At 50.9% G+C, this 20,041-nt stretch overlaps 1 protein-coding gene across 8 annotated transcripts in view; it reads right to left on the minus strand.

Annotated features, from left to right (window-relative positions):
* The window catches only part of ABCC5 (ATP binding cassette subfamily C member 5), an 88,227-nt gene that overhangs the window by 31,686 nt on the left and 36,500 nt on the right, over positions 1 to 20,041 (minus strand). For all 8 annotated transcript variants that reach the window (XM_017346972.3, XM_002716488.5, XM_070072397.1 and 5 more), the window contains 10 exons: positions 17,661 to 18,017; positions 13,677 to 13,748; positions 11,093 to 11,217; positions 10,899 to 10,971; positions 7,854 to 8,057; positions 6,848 to 6,991; positions 3,981 to 4,083; positions 1,260 to 1,444; positions 766 to 912; positions 358 to 487 (listed from right to left, as the gene is read on the minus strand). In XM_017346972.3, coding sequence (XP_017202461.1) covers positions 358 to 487; positions 766 to 912; positions 1,260 to 1,444; positions 3,981 to 4,083; positions 6,848 to 6,991; positions 7,854 to 8,057; positions 10,899 to 10,971; positions 11,093 to 11,217; positions 13,677 to 13,748; positions 17,661 to 18,017 — 1,540 coding nt within the window. The remainder of the gene's footprint in view (positions 1 to 357; positions 488 to 765; positions 913 to 1,259; positions 1,445 to 3,980; positions 4,084 to 6,847; positions 6,992 to 7,853; positions 8,058 to 10,898; positions 10,972 to 11,092; positions 11,218 to 13,676; positions 13,749 to 17,660; positions 18,018 to 20,041) is intronic.

The following is a 20,041-nucleotide window of genomic DNA, read 5'->3' on the forward strand; positions in this document are numbered from 1 at the left end:
CCAGACATCAACTTTCTCATGTTTGCAAAGACTAAAACAGCAGCTACCCTCATGGCTGCCACGAGGATTAGGATAAAACATTTGATACTCTGCTTGTCACAGGGTGAGCCCTTAGTAAACATCAGGTGGCTGTATTGTGACCCAGGCTCTGGAGAGTATTTCAGTCTTGATGCAGGTACAGCCCATGCAACACCCAGAAAATCCACCAAAGGCTGCAAGTACCCAGGAGCTAAGGCATTACTCCAAAACAAACACATGTCTTGGAATCTCACACGCCCCCAGCCAAAGCCTCAGCTAGCAGCACAGTGAGCTCAGTTTATGTTTCAGAGTGTAAAAGAAAGCAACAGTGAGAAGTACCTTCATCCATGTCTTTGGAAAACCTGTTGAGAATCCTTCCCGTGGGGGTCGTGTCAAAAAACTTCATAGGGCTGCGAAGGATCCTGCGGAAAAGCTCGTCGTGGAGCCGGGAGGAGGCGCGCAGCGTGCCCTGAGAAGCACAGCGCAAAGCGGTCAGGGCCCAGGGACCAGAAAGCTCCATCCCTACCCGGGCACATCACGGTGCGGTCACCCACTCCCGAAGCTGGAGCAGAGCCTGTGTCAGGAGGGGGGACAGGGTGGCTCAGCAAGGCTGAGGCTGACACATGCGTGGTCTCAGCGAGGCCGTCGCTGTGAAGGAGCTCCCGACTCTGAATAAACTCAAGCATGCCCGGCTTGACCATGCGGGCTGCCAGGAGAGGGGAGCAGAGGCTGCCCGCCACCGCATACCTTGACAAAGACCACTCCCCGAATGGCTTTCAGGATCAGCATGACGGCCATGGAGAGGGCGTAGATGCTGGCGTAGTAGTGCATCAGAGGGTTGTCCTTCATGCTGTCGCTCACGGACGTCTTGTTCTCTCGAGTCACTGTGCTGTTCTGTTTGGAGGCAAGGCTCTATGAGCAAGACCCCAAGACGCTGCCAAGAGCCATTCTCCACTCAAGGGCAGGGCAAGGGATAATGACCCTGGGGCCTGGCCAAGGCAGACTTTGCCCATCTCCTCTTTTCTGACAGATGGGAGCAGTCAGCCAGCAAGAGCCCTCCTGCAGTGAGCTTGCAGGTGCCCTATAGGTGTTCAGGGGTTGTGAGGCCACATTAGGAGTTCATCTTTTTCATCTTGGAAAATCCATGTTCACTGCTTCTTGCAAAGTTTCCCGAACAGCAGCCCAGGAATAAGGGGAGAGAGCCACAGTCTTAGAACTTTCCCACTGATGAGTAACCTTACCCCACTTCCTTGCTTGATCCAGTAACTCAACCACCAGGTGCTGAAGGCAGTGCTGCCCACATTCAGCATGAAAAGGGCCATAATGACCAGGAAGGCCAAGGGGCCCCCAGCAGCCTGGATGTAGACACCGTACACCGACCAGGGCACTGAACCCTGCCCCTTCTCTTCCAGCTGCACGAGCTGCCCTGGGTAGAGGAAAAGAAACACGAACTCAGAAGAGCTCCCTCCATATCACTAAGTCGCCTATTGAGCGGCAGAACCAGCGAGCGCCTAGAGTTTCACAGGGCTTTAGATGAGAATTCCTTCCTCCTCATCAGAAGCATTCTCTCACCCATTTAGCCCTGAGCACCTGCTACGAATCAGGCCCAGGATGAGGCCCTGGAGCAGCAGGAGGGGGTGAAGATCAGGTGCCTGCCCTTGAGGGGCTGGCAGAGGATCCTACCACACAGTCTGGTAGGACAGGCAGGTAAATAAACACAGGACCGTAATGAAATGTGCTAACTTCGGTGACAGGGCTGTGTGCAGGGCAGTGTGGGACATCCAGGAGGTGTGCCTAGGTTCCTTGGGGGAGGCATGGGCAGTTAGCAGGCAGGGAAGTCTGAGCAGTCTGTATTGCTTCTCAGAAGGCAGACCAGGATGCACCAGGTGAGGGGACAACAGGCAGAGAGGACAACATGAGCAAGGCACTCCCCTAACGCAAGAGCATTAGGGGAGCCCAGTGACGGTACCCAGCTGAACAGCTGTGCGCTTTGGGAGCAGCACGAGAGGAGATGAGGCTGACCAGGCAGGCCGTGCTCAGAGGAAGCGGCATTTGAACTTTATCCTGCAGACAAGAGCGCCTCCAGAGAATGGTCCAGGTGTGTGGATGTTGTACTCCCCAGCCCTGCTGGCCAGGACCATGAAACCGGCTGCCTCTGGTGGTGAGCAGCCTCTTCCACACACCCCCAATGCCCTATACAAGTGTGGGCCTTTCGGATGTGTGCCCTATCAGAACAGAAAACACTGCTTTTTAAATGGGAGGTTTGTGGAAGTCTTAATGCAGGAAAGTAAACGGGTTGGTCTGTTCTAATGAGTTCCCCAGGAGGCAGCTGTGATGCCCTAGGAAAAGCTGCCGAGGGCCTGCACCAGGGTCCTGGCAGTGCGGGTGGAGTTCAGGAGGTAAATTCAGGACATGGTGAGTGGTCGCTGAGTTGCTGGAGGAGGGAAGGCTGGTTCCTGCAATCTCCCTGGGTGGTCAGATGACTGGGAATACAAAGTAACAGCCCCTTGGAGACTGGCTTATTTCACTAACTATGATGTTTTCTGGTTTCATCCATTTTGTTGCAAATGTTGTATTTATGAGATACATACAAGATAAAAAAAATAATAATAAAACAGAAATGGGGCCGGCACTGTGGCGCAGCAGGTTAACGCCCTGGCTTGAAGCGCCGGCATCCCATATAGGCGCTGGTTCTAGTCCTGGCTGCTCCACTTCCCATCCAGCTCTCTGCTATGGCCTGGGAAAGCAGTAGAAGATGGCCTAAGTCCTTGGGCCCCTGCACCCGTGTGGGAGACCCGGAAGAAGCTCCTGGCTCCTGGATTGGCGCAGCTCCGGCTGTTGCAGCCATCTGGGGAGTGAACCATCGGATGGAAGACCTCTCTCTCTCTGCCTCTCCTCTCTCTGTGTAACTCTGACTTTCAAATAAATAAATCGTTAAAAAAATAATAAAACAGAAACAGCCACTCAGGAACCTGTCTCTTCAGCACGGATGATGGCCAGTACTCTGGGCCCAGAACACCCATGTGTTGAACACTGTAACAGCCGGGTTGCTGGCCACACAGCTGAGGCTGAATGTTCCCCAGCGATGTTCCTTCACTGCTTGTGGCAGGAACTAACAGATGTCTCAGCTGTGGGGTGCGGCTTAGCTTTTCAGGGTCAGTAAGGGATCTTAAATCACACCTGAATTCAAAATCGCGTGGCTGTTAACTTTTAAAACAAAGAGAATGATACATCGGAATGGTTCACTCCTAATGCCACAGGCCTGCTGCAGTTCTCAGGGCAAGCAAGGGCAAACAAGGTCAGCCCACAGCAAGGGCTTCCTCAGGCAAGCCCCTCGGGGTCCATGACGGGCAGGGGAGGCACTGACGCAACAGGAAGAAGAGCTTAAAACAAGACTGCAATTATTTTTAATCTGAAAATTGACACACACACACAAGTTCCAATTCACAAAGGTGGAAAATGCCCATGTTATTGCAAACAGCTTCTCTAACTCCCAAGTCTGGCTTCAGTTGAAGAGATAAAGGGTTTGACACAGGACCAAGGCCAAGCAGGAAAACCCACGAGCTGGAACTCTCCACCGCAGCCCGGCTGCCACCTGCTAACACAGGGGCTGCTGGGCCCCTCTGCTTTGGAGGGCACTGACTGCTGAAGAGAGGTGAATCATGGGAAGGAGGAGTGCGCCCCTACTCCACATTCCATGTTTCCTTCCCGGGATGAGTCGCTGTGACGCTCCACCCCCGACCGGGCCTTGCACAGGAACAGGAGGCCCAGGCTTCAGTCATTCTTACCTCCCTGCTCTGTTTAAGCAGAGGGTGCCTCGTGATCTCCCGTATTCTAGACGAACTTACCATCACAGAGACATAAGGCCAGGCACTCTATAACACACAATGCTAGCAAACACGTGGCATAATTTCACGTCAACTTTCATGATGAATCTACAATGCCCCCAAAACGGTCATTACCTTCCTCTGGCTTCACTGCTTTCTCCTTCTTTACTGATCCCGTTTTAGGACCCTTGTCTTGGGATTTCTTCTGTGAACCACTGGTTTCCTTCTTTGAATTAATCTAATAATATTAAAGAAAAGTGTCTCTAGTCATGATACAGCCATCATGATACATGAATGTCGACAAGATACATCCTGAGAGAATCAGCTTGCTGTACTGAGATACATCCAACCTCTCAAAAGAGCCACCTGTACTCATTTTTTCTTTAACACAAAGACTTCAAAAAGTTCATGGAAAATGTATATTATGAAAAACCGATGCATGGATTTCAAAATCTTCTTGCTCTAAAATAAACGTATTTTAATGCCTTTTTCTGTGAACTTTTGGAAGTACTCTCATATTTCCTCCTTAAAACCTTTGTTCTCCACAAAGGCATTAGAGACCTATGCTCCAAACGCAGAGGCCTTTCTTCTGTCCGTTGTGTGTAGGTATCAGGGCTGGAGTCATTTCCATTCCTCCTGTCTCTGACCTCCCGCATTACTAAGTCAAATCCACAGAGCCGATTATTTCTTGCTGCTGCCCCAGGAAAACCTGAACTTCTCAGCTTGGTTTTGCAGGACCTCACATTCTGGGCCTAGCCTCATTCTGTAAGTTCCTCTCACGTGGCACTGTCTCCCATGGCTCCCACCCTCTAGCCACCACGGACTTCACATCATTCTGTATACCACACTGCGATTCCTCACCTCTATACCTTTGTCTATGCTGGTTTCTCCACTTGCAACGTCCCAGTCTCCATCAGTTGTCCCCACTCAAATGGATTCAGATCCTACAATCTTCATGAAGCAACTTAGACTCCTCTAGAATAAAGTTCACCCTCCCCTGTTCTGGCTCAGCACTCTGTTAGCCCCTCTCGTTGTTATCTGGATCTGTGACCTGGTGTCATAGTTACCAGTGAGAGCAGAAAATGTTGGTTTCCCCTAGCCTTGTGAATCCTGCACAAGACCTGCCCATAGTAAGACACTGGGGAACTCAACATTCACAGAACTGAACCTGAGACAGCAGAAACTACCTAATGCTCCTCTTTCCGGGTCCCTACTAGATCTTTAAATAGGAAATCCTCTTAATAATAGTTCACTACATCAATTCTTTGTCACAGGTGGCTCCATGCCCCCGGGTGGCTTTGCAAATAGATTTTAAATTGAGAGTGTGAAAAAAAAAGTCAGAAAATACAAAAATTTAGAGGCATATCTGGAACACAAGAGAGGGCACTAAGTTTTTTATTTGCTACAAGGACTGAATAAATACACCATCTGAAGAGAAAGCTGTCATTGCGGACCACTTCCTGGGGCAAAAACACATCATTCAGTTACTCAGCACTACAGCTCTCAGAGGCAGATCCCACCCCCATTTTCAGAAGTAAACCGAAGCTCAGCGCCCTTTTGCTCCTAAGACATTCATGTTTTGTCTCCCTTCCTCACCTTCCTCTGTGTCTACAGTGGTGTGGAAATAATCTCAAGTGTCCAAATACCCCTAAGGGTCATAGAGAGAGATTGCAAAAGCTAAATCCGATCATGGTGTCCTGCAGAAGTTACTAACCACACGTGGGGTGTTTCAGTCATAGCCAAAGACCCAAAATGCATCAGTCATGAACAGTTAATTATACTATCCCTGAAGTCAAACTGGATCAAACCCAAAGACTGAAATAACACTCCCAGGAAAGATCCCAGGAACTTTTTGCTTTCATCCCGCTCAGACATCAAAGTGACCTGGCAGGCAAGAAGGCAGCCACAGCCCATGTGCACCCTCAGATGGCAAGAAGAAACCACCTGTTGGGCTGGCTCTAAGTACACCCTTACACTGCACCCAGTGTGGAGCCCAGAGCACAGCTGCCACCCCTGGATGGCACCTCCTTGTTTTCCCAGAGGCAGGGCAGCAAACAGAGCACATGGGAGTCAAATCATCCCTATTAGCAAGCTAACCTTCCTGAACTTCAGTTTTCTGTAAATGGAAGTGGGGGGCGGGGGGGGGGGATTCCTGTTTTACCACCTTGCTCTGCTAAAATGAATGAAAAGGACGCGACCTAAAAAGTTTCTAATCCAGGCCGGCACTGCGGCTCACTAGGCTAATCCTCCACCTGCGGCGCTGGCACACCGGGTTCTAGTCCGGCCGGGGCACCAGATTCTGTCCCGGTTGCTCCTCTTCCAGTCCAGCTCTCTGCTGTGGCTCAAGAAGGCAGTGGAGGATGGCCCAAGTGCTTGAGCCCTGCACCCGCATGGGAGACCAGGAGGAAGCACCTGGCTTTAGACTGGCCGTGGAGACCATTTGGGGGGTGAACCAATGGAAGGAAGATCTTTCTCTCTGTCTTTCTCTCACTGTCTAACTCTGCCTGTCAATAAAAAAATAAAAATTAAAAAAAATTTTTTTAAAAAGTTTCTAATCCAGTAGTTGGAACTCAGTAGGTATTGGTTAACAGCAAGTGCCAGGGCAGCAAACAAGATCCCATGGGTCATTTTCAAATGTATGCACAGTTAATATCCCTTCCCTGGTACCTTATTCACTTGTTTGTTTTTCAGAAAAGAGTTTCATACAATGCTGCTGCAATCAGGGTTGATGGAGTTTAGGACACTAAGCTACGTATCTTCTCTACACTTACAGAGCCCATATCCCTTGTCCCTGTCACTGCCTTATTTACAGCCCCACAGCTCTGCTTTCCCAGAGCAGGATCATCATGTGAACTCAAGCACAGCGGTCTGGTCCCTGGAAAACAGAGTCCCTTGCCAAGGAGATGCAGACACGGAGTTCAGCTGAGATCTCCCCATCACTCAGGATAGTACTCTCTCCCCTGCACAGAAAGGAGACACGCACAAACGCCAGCAAGTCTTACCTCAACAGGGGGTGTCTCTCCCAGCAGCAGGTTATTAAAAATGGTGGCATAATCACCATTTAGATTCATCAGCTCCTCATGTGTACCTCTTTCTGTAATACAGCCCTCTTTCATGAAGATCACTTCATCACAGTCAACCAGATACTGGAAGGAGGCAGGGACAACATGGTGTTGCTGATAATTGTGCAAATACAGTCAAATACCCAGAGTTTCATCCAATGCTTCCCAACTGGAGGTGATGTAACCTCCCAGGGAACATGTGGCAACATCTGGAGACATTTTGGTTGTCACAGCTGGGGGCAGAGATACTACTGACACCTAATGGATAGAGGTCAGGGGTGCCCAAGGCAGCACCCCACAACAAAGAACAATCTGGCCAAAATGTCAGTAGTGCCAAGATTGAGAATCTTGCTATGGCTTATTGTTCCTTGTGGTGGAGGTCAGAGAGAGAGCAGTTCCTCCAATTGTTGACACAAGTCTGCTGATGGAGCCACATGAGCCTTGCGCTGAATTTCATACCCTGTCACTACACACAGAAGGACACACAATTACAGACTTTCCACGACAGAATGGGGGCTAGCCCCACACGCTTGAAAACATATGTGAAGCAGTTGGCAACTTCTCTGAGCTGCTCTCCAAGGTGGCAGCTTGTGGTGGAATGACAGAGGGGGAACAGCTTGTTTTCCCAAAACACTTCCCACTTGCATGTAGCTGTTAACACAGTGCTTTCCTAATGGTCTCACACCGAACTCCATTTTTGCCTCACTCTTCTTAGCCTTTTTACTGCTGCTGACAGGAAGGAGCCGATGTGTTCCCAGGATCTCTGGTTCAGATGGCCAACTGGTACATAGTACAGTGAGCTTTATTGGACCAGTGGGCCAAGGGAATGAAAACTGTTGATTCCAAGAACCTGTCATTGCCCCACAAAAATACCTGGATCTAACCCACCTCCCTGATTCTGATTTTCTGAGCCAAGGTGGGCAGCCTCGGGAAGACAGCACCATACCTGTAACTGGTGAGTAACAAACAGAACCGTCTTGGACTTGAGGTGCTTCCGGATAGCACTGTTGAAGATGTGGTTGCCCACGTGGGCATCTAAGGCACTGAGGGGGTCATCCAGGATGTAGATGCTCCTATCACTATACAAGGCCCGGGCCAGGCTGATCCTCTGGCGCTGTCCACCGCTCAGGTTGGCTCCTCGCTCGCCAATCTATGGAAGCCCAAAAGCACAGGGGAGCCTGCAGCTCAAGTCTGGAACAATGCTTAGAGGTCACCCCAGCCACCTCTCCTCTTCCAGACTCAAACTGGCTCCTTCTCTTGAATTCCCCTCCTCCCCCGGCTCCCTGCATAAACTGCCACTGTGATCCTTCCAGGAACTGGGGCAGTCAGTCCAGATGCCCTGTCTTCTCCCACAACTGTCTAGGAACCAACCAACCCTACATCTAGTTTTGACACTCCCCAGGGGAAGCCCCCTCCAACCCATTCTCCACATGGAGAAAGATCTTTCCAAAATACAAACCTGACCACACCTGACCCCTGCTTAAAACTTTCCAAGAGCCCCAAAAGGCAGAATCCAGACACACCAACAAGACACACATGCCAGACCTCATGCCCCCCAGCTTCTCAGCCTCCACCGCAGAGTACCCCTTCCAGAGCCTAGGACCTAAGCCACGTAAAATTATGTGCATGTTATGAACACATCTGACTATGTCAAGCACTTTCTTGTACTTTGCTCAATTCTGGCATCGCCTCCTCTGTGAACCTTCCCCCAAGCTCTTCTCCACTAATGCCCAGAAGATAGGGGGCTCTTCCTCATCAGGTTATGGTGTGGCTGTTAGCTGAGGAGTCTTAACATCTTAATAGTAAACCTTCTGAGGGTGCAGATTATGGTCCTATTCCTTTATGCTGCCAGTGGCAAGCATAAAGGACATGTACTTTCTGTACTTGTCCTTGGCCTACAACTAGCACTAAGTGTCACTAAATGAACCAATGAACAATCAGTCACCAAACAGTAACTGGGTTTGTGTCTTTTAAAAATCTTGTCATGGGGGCCAAGGTATGTCATCCCACATCAGAGTGCCAGTTCAAATCCCTGATGCTCTGCTTCTGATCCAGCTCCCTGCTAATGTACCTGGGAAAGCTATGGAAGATGGTCCAAGAGGCTGGGCCCCTACCACCCACATGAGAAACCCGGATGGAGTTCTGGGTTCCTGACTTCAGACTGGCCCAGCCCAGGCTGTTGTAGCCATTTGGGAGGTGAGTCTGTAGAAGAAAGATCAATCTCTCTCACTCTTTCTCTGGCAATCTGACTTTCAAATAAAAAACAAACAAACAAACAAACAAAAAAACACTGGCCTAACACATTGGTTGGTTGGGGCCAGCATTATGGCACAGTGGGTTAAGCCACCACCTGTGACACCAGCATCCCATATGAGTGCTGGTTGAAATCCTGGCTGTTCCACTTCCAACCCAGCTCCCTGCTAATGCACCTGGGAAAGCAATGGAAGATGGCCTGAGTACTTGGGTCCCTGCCATCCATGTGGGAGATTTGGATGGAGTTCTTGGCTGCTAGCTTTGGCCTGGCCCAACCCCGGCTATTGGAGCCCCTTCAGGAGTGAACCAGCAGGTGGAAAATCTCTCTCTCTCTCCGTCTCTCACTCTCTGAAACTCTGCCTTTCAAATAAGTAAATGATTCTTTAAAAAAAAAAAAAAAAGGAATTGGTTGGGACAGCCACATCCTATATTGGAGTGCCTGGCTTTGAATGCTGGCTTTGCTTTTGATTTCAGATTCCTGCTAATAAACACCCTGGGAGGCAGCAGGTGATGGCTCAAAGACTTGGGCACCCATCACCCACATGAGAGATCTGGATTGAGTTTCAGCCTGGTTCAGCACTGGCTATTGTGGGCATTTAGGGAGTGACCCAGAGGATGGACACTCTCTCTCTAGAGCACTTGTGCTCTCTCTCTCTCTCTGCTTTTCAAATACATAATATATATATATATATGAACATATATAAATATATATATATATTTTAAATCTTCTCCTTAAAAATGCTTAATTACTTCAGAGGTTTTCAGACTTGACATGCATCAGAATCACCAACAGGGCTTGTCAACTAATGCTGTTGGGCCATCCCCTCGAGTTTCTGATTCAGCAGTTCTGGGGTTCAGTCCACCAATCTGTGTGTCTACCAAGTCCTCAGGCAACGCTAATGCCACTGATCTGAGGACCACTGTTTGGTCTGAACTCATGAAACTATTCACTGAATCTGGTGTGAGGGATATAACTGAAGTCAGCTGGATCACAGTGCCAGCCAGAGCCCTGCAGGCGGCTCCTGGAGACAAGCTTTAACAGGAAGAGCACCAACGAGTTCCAAGGCGCACCCCTGCAAACTGCTCCAGGGCAGAGAACCAAAGAAAGGTGCATTGTTCTACCACTCCTTTCTAATGGAAGAGGATGCTGTAGACTGCGTCTGAGCAAGGAGGCTGGCAGAATGAAATTCAGGGAAGAAACTCAGTGCACACACTTGACTTGCGGCTTTAAAAAATATTCAAACAGGGGCTGGCACTGTGGCAAAGTAGGAAAAGCTGCCGCCTGCAGTGCCGGCATCCCATATGGACACCAGAGTCCCAGCTGCCCCACTTTCGATCTAGCCGCATCAGCCATTTGGGGAGTGAACAAGCAGATGGAAGATCGATCTCTCTCTCTCTCTCCCTCCCTCCCTCCTTCCCTTCCTCCCTTCCCTCTGCCTCTCTGTAACTCTGCCTGTCAAATAAATAAATCTTTAAAAAATTCAGAGTGAAAAACATTAAATCCACATCAACAACAGGGTTTTTGTTTAAAATCCACATGCATGAAACATCAATGTACTGAAAACAAGCAGTGTTACTTTCCTGCCCTAATGAACAAATACCATCCCAACAGAAAGGTCCAACGACAGCAAAACTCCTTGTGCAAGACTTCTGCCAAGCATTGAAGATGAGCTCCTTGGGGATGGCTCTGGCACAGCCCTGCCACCCGTCTCCCAGAACCCTCTCTGTGGGCCTGTACCTCAGTCAGGTCACTGTTGGGAAGAATGGCCAGGTCAGGCCTCAGGCAGCAGCTGTTCAGCACAGAATTGTATCTGGAGGACACAAGGAGACACAGGGTCAGGGTCATGGTTGGAGCAGCGCCTGCAGACTTGGGCTGCCTTGCTTTTCACGTGGCCAAGATGGAAAGCACGATAGGAACCAAACACTCCTTGCCTTTCTTCATCAAATTCCTTCCCGAAGAGGATATTGTCTCTCAGGGTGGCATTGAGGATCCAGGCCTGCTGGGCCACGTACGCGAAGGTTCCGCTGATGGCAATGCTGCCCTCCAGAAGCGTCATCTAGGGAGACAGACACCAGCCAAAGGCATCACGACTCAGAGCCACCACCTGATGCCTACAGGACACCCTGCAATCCACAGTGCAGTCTAAAGTCTGCCCATTTCTGGGCCTGAATCCAGACCCCTCCTTTGTTCCAAAGGGAGTCACAGCAGCAAAGAAAATCCAAGCTTTCCTTGTGCCTGTGTGACGAGAGCCCAGCATAACCTGTGAGTGGAACGAGCACTCCACACAGCAGCCTGCTTGCTGTTTACTCTCCTCCTTCCTAACTGTAAACTATTTTAACCCAGGAGGCACAAGCAAGAGGGTCTCCCTGCGGGGATGCTGCAGATCCCTGCACCCTCAAGATGAGGGCAGGCCAACTCATCTACAAAATGCCCTTGGGATGGTGCCCAGACCAGCTGCTGCTGCAGAGTGAGGACCCAAGGGGGAAAAACTCCAGGTTAGACACCCACTGTATCACACGATGTCCATGTGAGGATGGCGGATCCTTCCCTCTGACATGAAGAGACTGCACAAGGACTCACGCACTCTGAATTGTGTTTTCAGTTGCAGGGATTGATGTGAATTAATTTACCCATTTTATCATGGTTCCCTTTGGGCCTGAAGGTAGACATCTGCCTTGGGTTAGGGATGCCGGAGCCTTGAGTTTTGTTAACCAGCCTATGTAGTACTTGCACACACATGCTGTTCCCACTACAACCTTTGGTATAGACACCCTGGCTGTAGCTCGGCACTACCCACCCACGCACCCTGGTGTGTGCTTCCACGTGGTTCAGAAACCCAGGGAGGGTCTCTGCGGCAACTTGGCTCTTCTGGCTACTGCTGCACGAACGCCCCTGCTGCAGCTCTGACAGTGGAGAGTTAAGGTGAAAGAAGCAAGCTGGGCAGCAGCCAGAGACAGGGCTGCCAGGATCTGATGGGGGACAAGGCCTCACTTGGTTTTCAACCTAACTGTTGTCTTGCCAGCCTTCGAAAAAGGAGCATCTTGCTAGACAGCCAGAAGTACCTGGAATCGGCCTTTCTGTTCCTTCCCCTATGCCCCGCCTCTGTCTTAACGCTTGGCCCTTCGACCCGGCAGCATCACAAATCCCCAGGAAGCCCAGCAAACAGAGCAGGGCTGCCCCACGTGGCCCGAGCCACAGTATCTCAAACAGAGCAGGGCTGCCCCACGTGGCCCGAGCCACAGTATCTCAAACAGAGCAGGGCGGCCCCACGTGGCCCGAGCCACAGTATCTCAAACAGAGCAGGGCAGCCCCACGTGATCCAAATGCAGCTGTCCTCACACCACCCTGGGCACTTCGATCACCAACTGTGACAGGGGTCAAACAAGAAAGTCCATGCCCTGCAGGCACACAAACACTTTACCCCAGCCCTGCCCCCATTGTTTCACTTCCTCAACAAGGATCTCCCCTACCAGGAGGGGAAATGATCTCATTCTATCCCCTTCTCACTCCAGCTAGTCAAACTGGAGTTTAAAACTGGGTACCTTGGGGGCTGGCCTTATGGTATAACGAGTTAAGCTGCCTCCTGCAATCTCAGCATCCCACATGGGTGCCAGTTCAAGTCCCAGCTGCTCCACTTCCAATCCAGCTCCCTGTGACTGCGCCTGGGAAAGCAATGGAAGATGACCCAAGTGCTTGGGCCCCTGCAACCATGTGGGAGATCCAGAGGGAGCTCCTGGCTCCTGGCTCTGGCCTGATCCAGCCCCGGCTGTTGTGGCCATTTGGGGAGTGAACCAGTAGATGGAAGCTCTCTATCTCTCCCTCCCTCTCTCAATGGAACTCTGCCTTTCAAATAAATAAAATAAATCTTTCAAAAAAATAGTGGGTACCTTGTTTTGTTCTGACTACGGGATCCTAAAACATAGTCAAGACAGCCTGTCTCGGCCAGCTGACCCTCACCCTGACCCTCGCTCTCAAAGCTGAGGGTGGCTGCTGGACCCCCTGTGCATGGCTCCCTCACCACCTGGTGATGTGCTGCAGCATCTGGGAGGCCCAAGCCCCACTGCAACGGGACCCCCTGGTGCCTGTAAGCCCTTCTGCGCTCAGGGTGAAAACCAAATGGAGCTCGGCTCCCAGATCAAACCCTCACATCCTGCCTGACACAGAGCTGCAGCACCGGGGCTCTGCCTCTTCACAGTTTAATTCTTCCTCGGCTGGGCCGCAGGGGCTGTGCCTCGCCTGTCTTGGCCATTGCTCACCACGCTGCCTGGCATAAGGTGGCGCTCAATACATACACGCTGAACAAAAGAGACAAACGGCTGCAGCTAGGCACTGCCCGGCCAGTCCTGCACCAGGTGTCCCCAGACCCCTTCCAGGCACAGCACGCAGACCCAGGGTTCATTCTTGTTGCCACCTTTTCTGACTCAGCTCAGGAAATGAGTTCATTTTTCCTGAGACCTTTGCTAGGCAAAGACCCGAAAAAGCAGAAAATGCCACGGACAACAGCAAACATCTTACCTGGCCTAAAATGGCCGAGATGAGTGAGGTTTTCCCACTTCCCACACTGCCACAGATTCCAACCAGCTTACCCTGGACAAAGCACACAGAGGGGAGAAGTCATTAGGACACTATGGCACACTCATCTACAAGGACCTGCGATCCCGTCGAGGACACGCGGGAAGGCCATCCATCTGGGAGCATCACCGTGAAGACCCAGGAAGTCATCGGCCTGCCTTCTCCTCTGTTAGCTACCTCTGGGCTTCTGTGGGGATACACGGGGGGAACAGAAATGGAAGCGTCTGGGAAAATTAAACATGCTGCACACACTGAGACACCCCACAACAACCGTGTGCAGCACCAGCATCCCGTACCGGAGTGCCAGTTTGAATCCTGGCCGCTCCACTTCTGATCCAGCACCCTGCTAATGCACCTGGGAAGCAGCAGGTGATGGCCCAAATCCCTGGGTCTTTGCTACTCATGTGGGAGACCTAGATGGGGTGCCTCTCTCCTAGCTTCAGCCTGGCCTGATCCCAGCTATTGTGATCAGTATATGAAAGATCTCTCTCTCTTTCCTCCCCTTTTATCTCATGATACGCTCTCGTTCTGCCTTTCACACAAATATGTATATTTATGTGAAAGGCAGATTACAGAGAGACAGAGGCAGAGACAGAGGTCGTCCATCCGCTGATTCACTCCCCAAATGGCTGTAACAGCCAGAGCTGGGCCAATCCAAAGCCAGAAACTAGGAGCTTCTTCCAAGTTTCCCACACAGGTGCAGGGGTCCAAGGACTTGGGACATTTTCTACTGCTCTCCCAGGTCACAGCAGAGAGCTGGATAGGAAGTGGAGCAGCTAGGACTTGAACTTGAACCAGTGCCCATATAGGATGCTGGCACTGTAGGCGGCGGTTTTACCCGCCACACCACAGTGCTGGCCCCATAAATAAATCTTAAAAAGAATCCCACAATCACTTCCAGAAAAGCCTCACCCCTTCCCAACTTTGTTGGTAACACATGATTTTTGTTTGTTTTTGGTCATTTTTTTTGGAAGAGTGGGCAAGACTTTTGAAAATTATTTTATTGTAATTTTTCTCTAGGACCTATACATTATTTTCATTGAAAAACTCTACACACTGTGGCTTCCATTTTTCTCCAAAATATTTCCAAGAATCTGAAGAATATTTATATCATCAAGGCAAGAAATAGAAAACCAAGCTGGTGATTAAGAGGTAAGACAGAGTTTCTAGCAGGTGGTACTGACGTCTTCAAGGACAGCAGAGCGCGGGTGTGGAAAGAAGCTGGCTTCTGGAGGCAGACAGGCCTGACTGAACACCAGCTCCCCTGGCACATGCCGTCAGCCTGATCCTGGCCAGGTACTCCAACCCATGCTGTGCCTGTCTCCCTCATGGCACCCCCAGCACCATGAGGAAAGGAGTTGCTCTTGTAGGGCCAAGCACAGTGTCTGGTAAGTAGTAAAAGCAGGTTGATCTAATGGCTGGGGACACGGGCCAGGAGCGTAAAAGATCCCAGTGACAAGGGGGTCAGGTCACAGTTCCTTGCTCAGGTCAGTTGGGTCTCCCCCAAGAGCACCACTGTTCTGATGACTGAGGGAGATGCCAACAGTGGAGCAAGTGTCTCACGCCCAGGAGGCGCGTGGCAGACACTACTGGTCCTTCCCGAGGTAAGGGAAGGACTCGCTCCACATGGCTGAAGCCTGTGGATTCTGAAGGGCAGAACAAGGACCAAGCCACACAACAGAAGAGCAAATCTGAGCCAAGTGGGAGGAATAATTCTCTAACAGGGCTGCTGCATCAGTACATCAGCAGGACACTGTGCAGTCCTTAAATAGGAAGCCTGCCTTTAAGGGTGAAATTAAAGTGGCCAGCTTTGTGGATTAAGCTGTCACAGGCAACAATGACATCTCATGTGGGTGCCAGTTCAAGTCCTGGCTGCTTCACTTCTGATCCAGCTCCATGCTAATGTGCCTGGGAAAGCAGTGAAGGCGGCTCAAGGGCTTGGGCCCCTGTACCCACGTGGGAGATCCAGATGGAGTTCCTGGATCCTGGCTTCCACCTGGCCCAGCCCTGGCCATTGTGGCCATTTGGGGAAGTAATCCAGCAAGTAGAAGATTCTCTCTCTCTCTCTCTGCTTCTACCTCTCTTTCTCTCTGTAACCCTGACTTTCAAATAAATACATACATCTTTTTAAAAAAGACCTCTCAAAATATTTAAAAAAAACTATCATTCTGCCTTTTTAATAAATAAAAAATTCTTAAACAAAAAGGGCCAGTGTTGTGGCACAGTGGGTTAAGCCACTGCCTGAAACAATGGCATCTCATATGAGTGCCAGTTCAGGTCCTGGCTGTCCCGCTTCCTGTCCAGCTCCCTGGGAAAAGCTCTAGAAGACAGCTCAAGTACTCAGTCCCCTGAGACCCAAATGAGAGACCCCAGTGGAGTGCCAGACTCCTGGCTTTGGCCTGGCCCAGCCCTGGCCATTGCAGCCATTTGGGGAATGATGGAAGATCTCTCTTCTTCTCTGTCTCTCCTTGTCTCTGTAACTCTGCCCTTCAGATATAAATAAATCAATCTCTGAAAAGTATCTAATTAATTAATTTTTTTTTTTTTTTAAAAAGAGTGAAGTTAGTAAGGACCCGTGTGCCCTCCAGTGAGGACTATACTCAGGTTCCAGGACGGTCTCCATCCTCGCTTACAGCTGTCAAGGGCTGGAAGCTCTCTGTCCGCTCCTCAGCCAGCTCCGGACTTGCTTAAGAGGGCTCTGTTCAGTTGCTGATTTTGTTACACACCACACATGCTCCTTCCTCCCGGCCACTCTGGCGGGCACTTCTTACTCACTCCATCACCACTGCCCCTAGTCCGAGGCCGCCCTCTCTCTCTCAGCTGCCGGCAGTAACGCGTCCCTACCCGCTGTCCTGAGGCCAGCAGCCACAGCGGTTTCCCGCGTACGTGAGTCAGAATGACTCCTGCTCCACGTCCACGAGCAGCGTCTCTTCCCACTTGGGGCAAGGCCGCAGTCTCTCTGGAGGAGACAGCACCCCCGCGGCCTCCCTGCCCTCAGCACCCACTCCCACGCTGCTCCGGTAACAGGGGCACCTAGACTCAGGTGGCGTTTGTTCCTTCACCCTGGAATGCCCTCCCCACCCCCAGACAGCCACAGGGCTCACTTGCTCCCTCCCCTGGCTCCCGTCTTGGCTCAAATACCACTTCCTAGCGACGCCTGCCCTCAGGCGGCCTTTTCCATGGCCTGCGGTGTAGTTCACAGGTGGCTGTCTACCCTTGCTCCGCATGGTGCATGCTCCGGCAGGGCAGGGAGTCGGGTCTGCTTGGGTTTTTGCGGCTGTGTCCTCAGCCCTACGGTGCCTGGCCTGGAACTGGCACTCACAGTCGGCTGCTGAGTGAATGAATGCACATGCGCCTGGGGCCCTGCCAACGAGACAGCCCTCCACACACGGCGATGGCCCCCAGTCCGAGTCCGGGAGTCTGTTCCGGCCACCCTCCCGGGAGGGCCTCCGACACTTCAGTCCTGCGCTATCTGGGCAGTGACATCATTTCTAAAATGATCCTTCACTTACGTTCCAAATAAGTAATTACAACAGAATTGCTGACAAGTGCAGCACGGGAGGCACACATTCTGTGCCAGGTTCTGTGACACGTACAGCCTGGTGGCAATGAGGGACTCGCACAGTTATAATGCCCAGACGTAACTACCACAGCTCCCATATGACTACAACAACCAGAAAGCTACTTAGGGCGTAATCTTGGAAAACCCATTTAATGGAAATTACTAACAACCGATCTCATGGCAATGCCCCTTTTACAAGCAAGGAAGTGAAGCTTTTTGTTAAATGCCCAAATATCCCTTTTAGAGTCAGGGCTGGCCAGGTTTGCTCTTAGTTCAAAACCACTCACAGCTGCTGAAAGGACCGGCCGCTGCCTGCCCTTGGAGGGCAGGGGAGGCAGGGGAGGCGGGCCACGCGCGCGGGTTACCTCTTGGATTTCCAGGTCGATGTTGTAGAGCGCCCTCTGCAGGCGCAGGCTCCCCAGGTGGATGTGCTTGCCTTCCTCCTCCTCGGGACTGGGCCGCTCGTCACTGTCCAGGAGCAGGTGGCCTCTCTGCTCTGCCAGCACGGCCTGATGCTCAGTGCGCTGCAGCTGCCTCGCCTTCTCTTTCTTGCCCCTGGCAGCCCTCTTGTCTTTTTTCATTTTGGGGCTCAGCTTGGGCGAGTTCTGGACACTGGAGTGGGAGGAGTCCCATGCCAAGGTGGCACTTTTCACCTCTATCTTGATGTGAGGGTTGGCTGGTTTGTTCTTTATCATGTGAACCTCTTCCATTAGAAATAAACTCTGATAGGAGTTGTGAGAGAGGTGCAAAGATGAGACACTGGATCAAGACCAGGGAGACAAGCCTAGGGCGCACACTCACGTAGCAAAACACATCAGGCTATACAGTGGAAGGAAGCTGAAGGGCAAAAGGTAGCTCATTAGTGCAGCCTCGCCTCAGGCCCATCAGGGGGTCCCAGGAGTGTGGGGACGAGCTCAGGAGGTACCGGGGCAGCCAGTGACCCACCTCTCTACACCTGCAATTGCAGGCTGAACTACCTTCTCCTTTTCTACCTGGCTAATGTGGACCAAAGGCCTGTACCTAACGGGTGTGCAGCCCTGAGCAGCAAGCAGGTGCACACTGATTCCCCCCCCCCACCCTCCCCACCTGCTTTCTTCCTAGGCTCCTGCAGAATCCCACAACTTGCTCACTTCCTCACCCACAGCAGGGCACCATCTAGGGAGACAGGCAATCGGAGACATCACCAGGCATGGGAAAGAGGAGCTTTATTGATCATCGAGGACATCTTGCCAAGAGAGCCTCGTGTCTTCAAAGCCCTGCCCTGGAACCTGTGGGAGTTCAATCAAGCAAAGGCACAGAACTGCGTGGAAGTGAAGGGCGTCGCCCTGAGAAATATCTCTGGGAAATCAACAGGGCTCTTTCTTCCTGCTTGTTCCTAGGGTCTCCTTGAGTCAGGTGACAGGGAAGAAAAATGCAACCCTTGATGAGAAAAGCATTTCTGAAGTCTTAGGGACCTGCATTGTGGCACAGTGGGTCTTAAACCACCACCTATATTGCTGGCATCCCATTCAGGTGCTGGTTTGAGTCCCAGCTGCTCTGCTTCCAATCCAGCTCCCTGCTAATGCACCTGGGAAGGCAGCAGAAGATGGACCAAGTTCATCTTCAGTTCCTTGAAACCCACATGGGAGACCTGGATGGAGTTCCAGGCTCCTGGCTTCAGCCTGGCTAAGCCCCAGCAGTTGCAGCCATTTGGGGAGTGAACCAGTGGATGCAAGTTCTGTTTCTCCCTCTCTATAACTCTGTCTTTTAAATAAATAAATAAATCTTTTAAAAAAAGAAAGAAGTAAAGAAAGAAAGAAAAAAATAAGTGTTTCTGAAGTCAGACCAGAAACACTGCCCATGAGGAATCCCAGACCAGGACTTTCCTGTGAGACTCTGAGCCCACCCCTGCCCCTCCTCTCAGCCAATGGTTTCCTCTATAGAATGCTGCCCTGTTGTATTCCCAGGATGATTTTGAGGAAAAGAGTTTTAACTAAACAATTAAAAACAACATCAGAAACTCTTTAGAGGAGTGATGGTTTCTCGAGCTTGGTTACTGAGAACTACAACTACCTTCAGGTTTGCAGGTGCTATTATATGTAATATGCACTCCCTTTTCTAAAACAAACCCTTTCTCTAAATTTCTAAGCCTGTTCTTTCCCTCCCTTTGGTCACCACATCTCCCCTTCATTTCTAATCCCCACTCTTCCCAGAAGTGTCACATTTCTAAATGTCCTAGATAATCTTCATGTCTGATCTACCTTAGGTTTAGCACCTGCCTTCCTAAAAGAGCTGTTGGTTTCACTTGTTCAGATTGTTCCTCAGAGACTGAGCTAAGAATAACATGCTGAGAATTTTGATCACTTTCCTAGAGTAAAACTATATGCTGGTAGAATTCTCTTAATTGCTGTCCCTTGAAAGTTATTGAAAGGACAAAGGTCCTCTTGGCCTCAATGCACTATTAAGAAACATGCTGGTGGCACGTACTAGTTGCAGAGTTCTTCCTCGACTTTGCCTTCCCTCTCCCTGCAGCCCTGCCCTCCTCCTGGGAGGCTTTTGGCTTCGGGTCAAACTGAGGCAGACAAGGGCCCCACAACACCTGAGTTTGTATCTACTTGGCCATGCCCCTGCCAGGATAACCGAATCTGAGAAGTACAGCAAACCACAAGCCCAAGCTTCATGGTGGACACTGAGCATCACAGGACCCTCATTCACTAGCAAAATCAATAACAACAACTCTGTTGAGTGGATGAGGGGAGTGCTCACG

This window comes from Oryctolagus cuniculus, chromosome 4 (assembly GCF_964237555.1).
Source record: "Oryctolagus cuniculus chromosome 4, mOryCun1.1, whole genome shotgun sequence".
NCBI lineage: Eukaryota > Metazoa > Chordata > Mammalia > Lagomorpha > Leporidae > Oryctolagus > Oryctolagus cuniculus.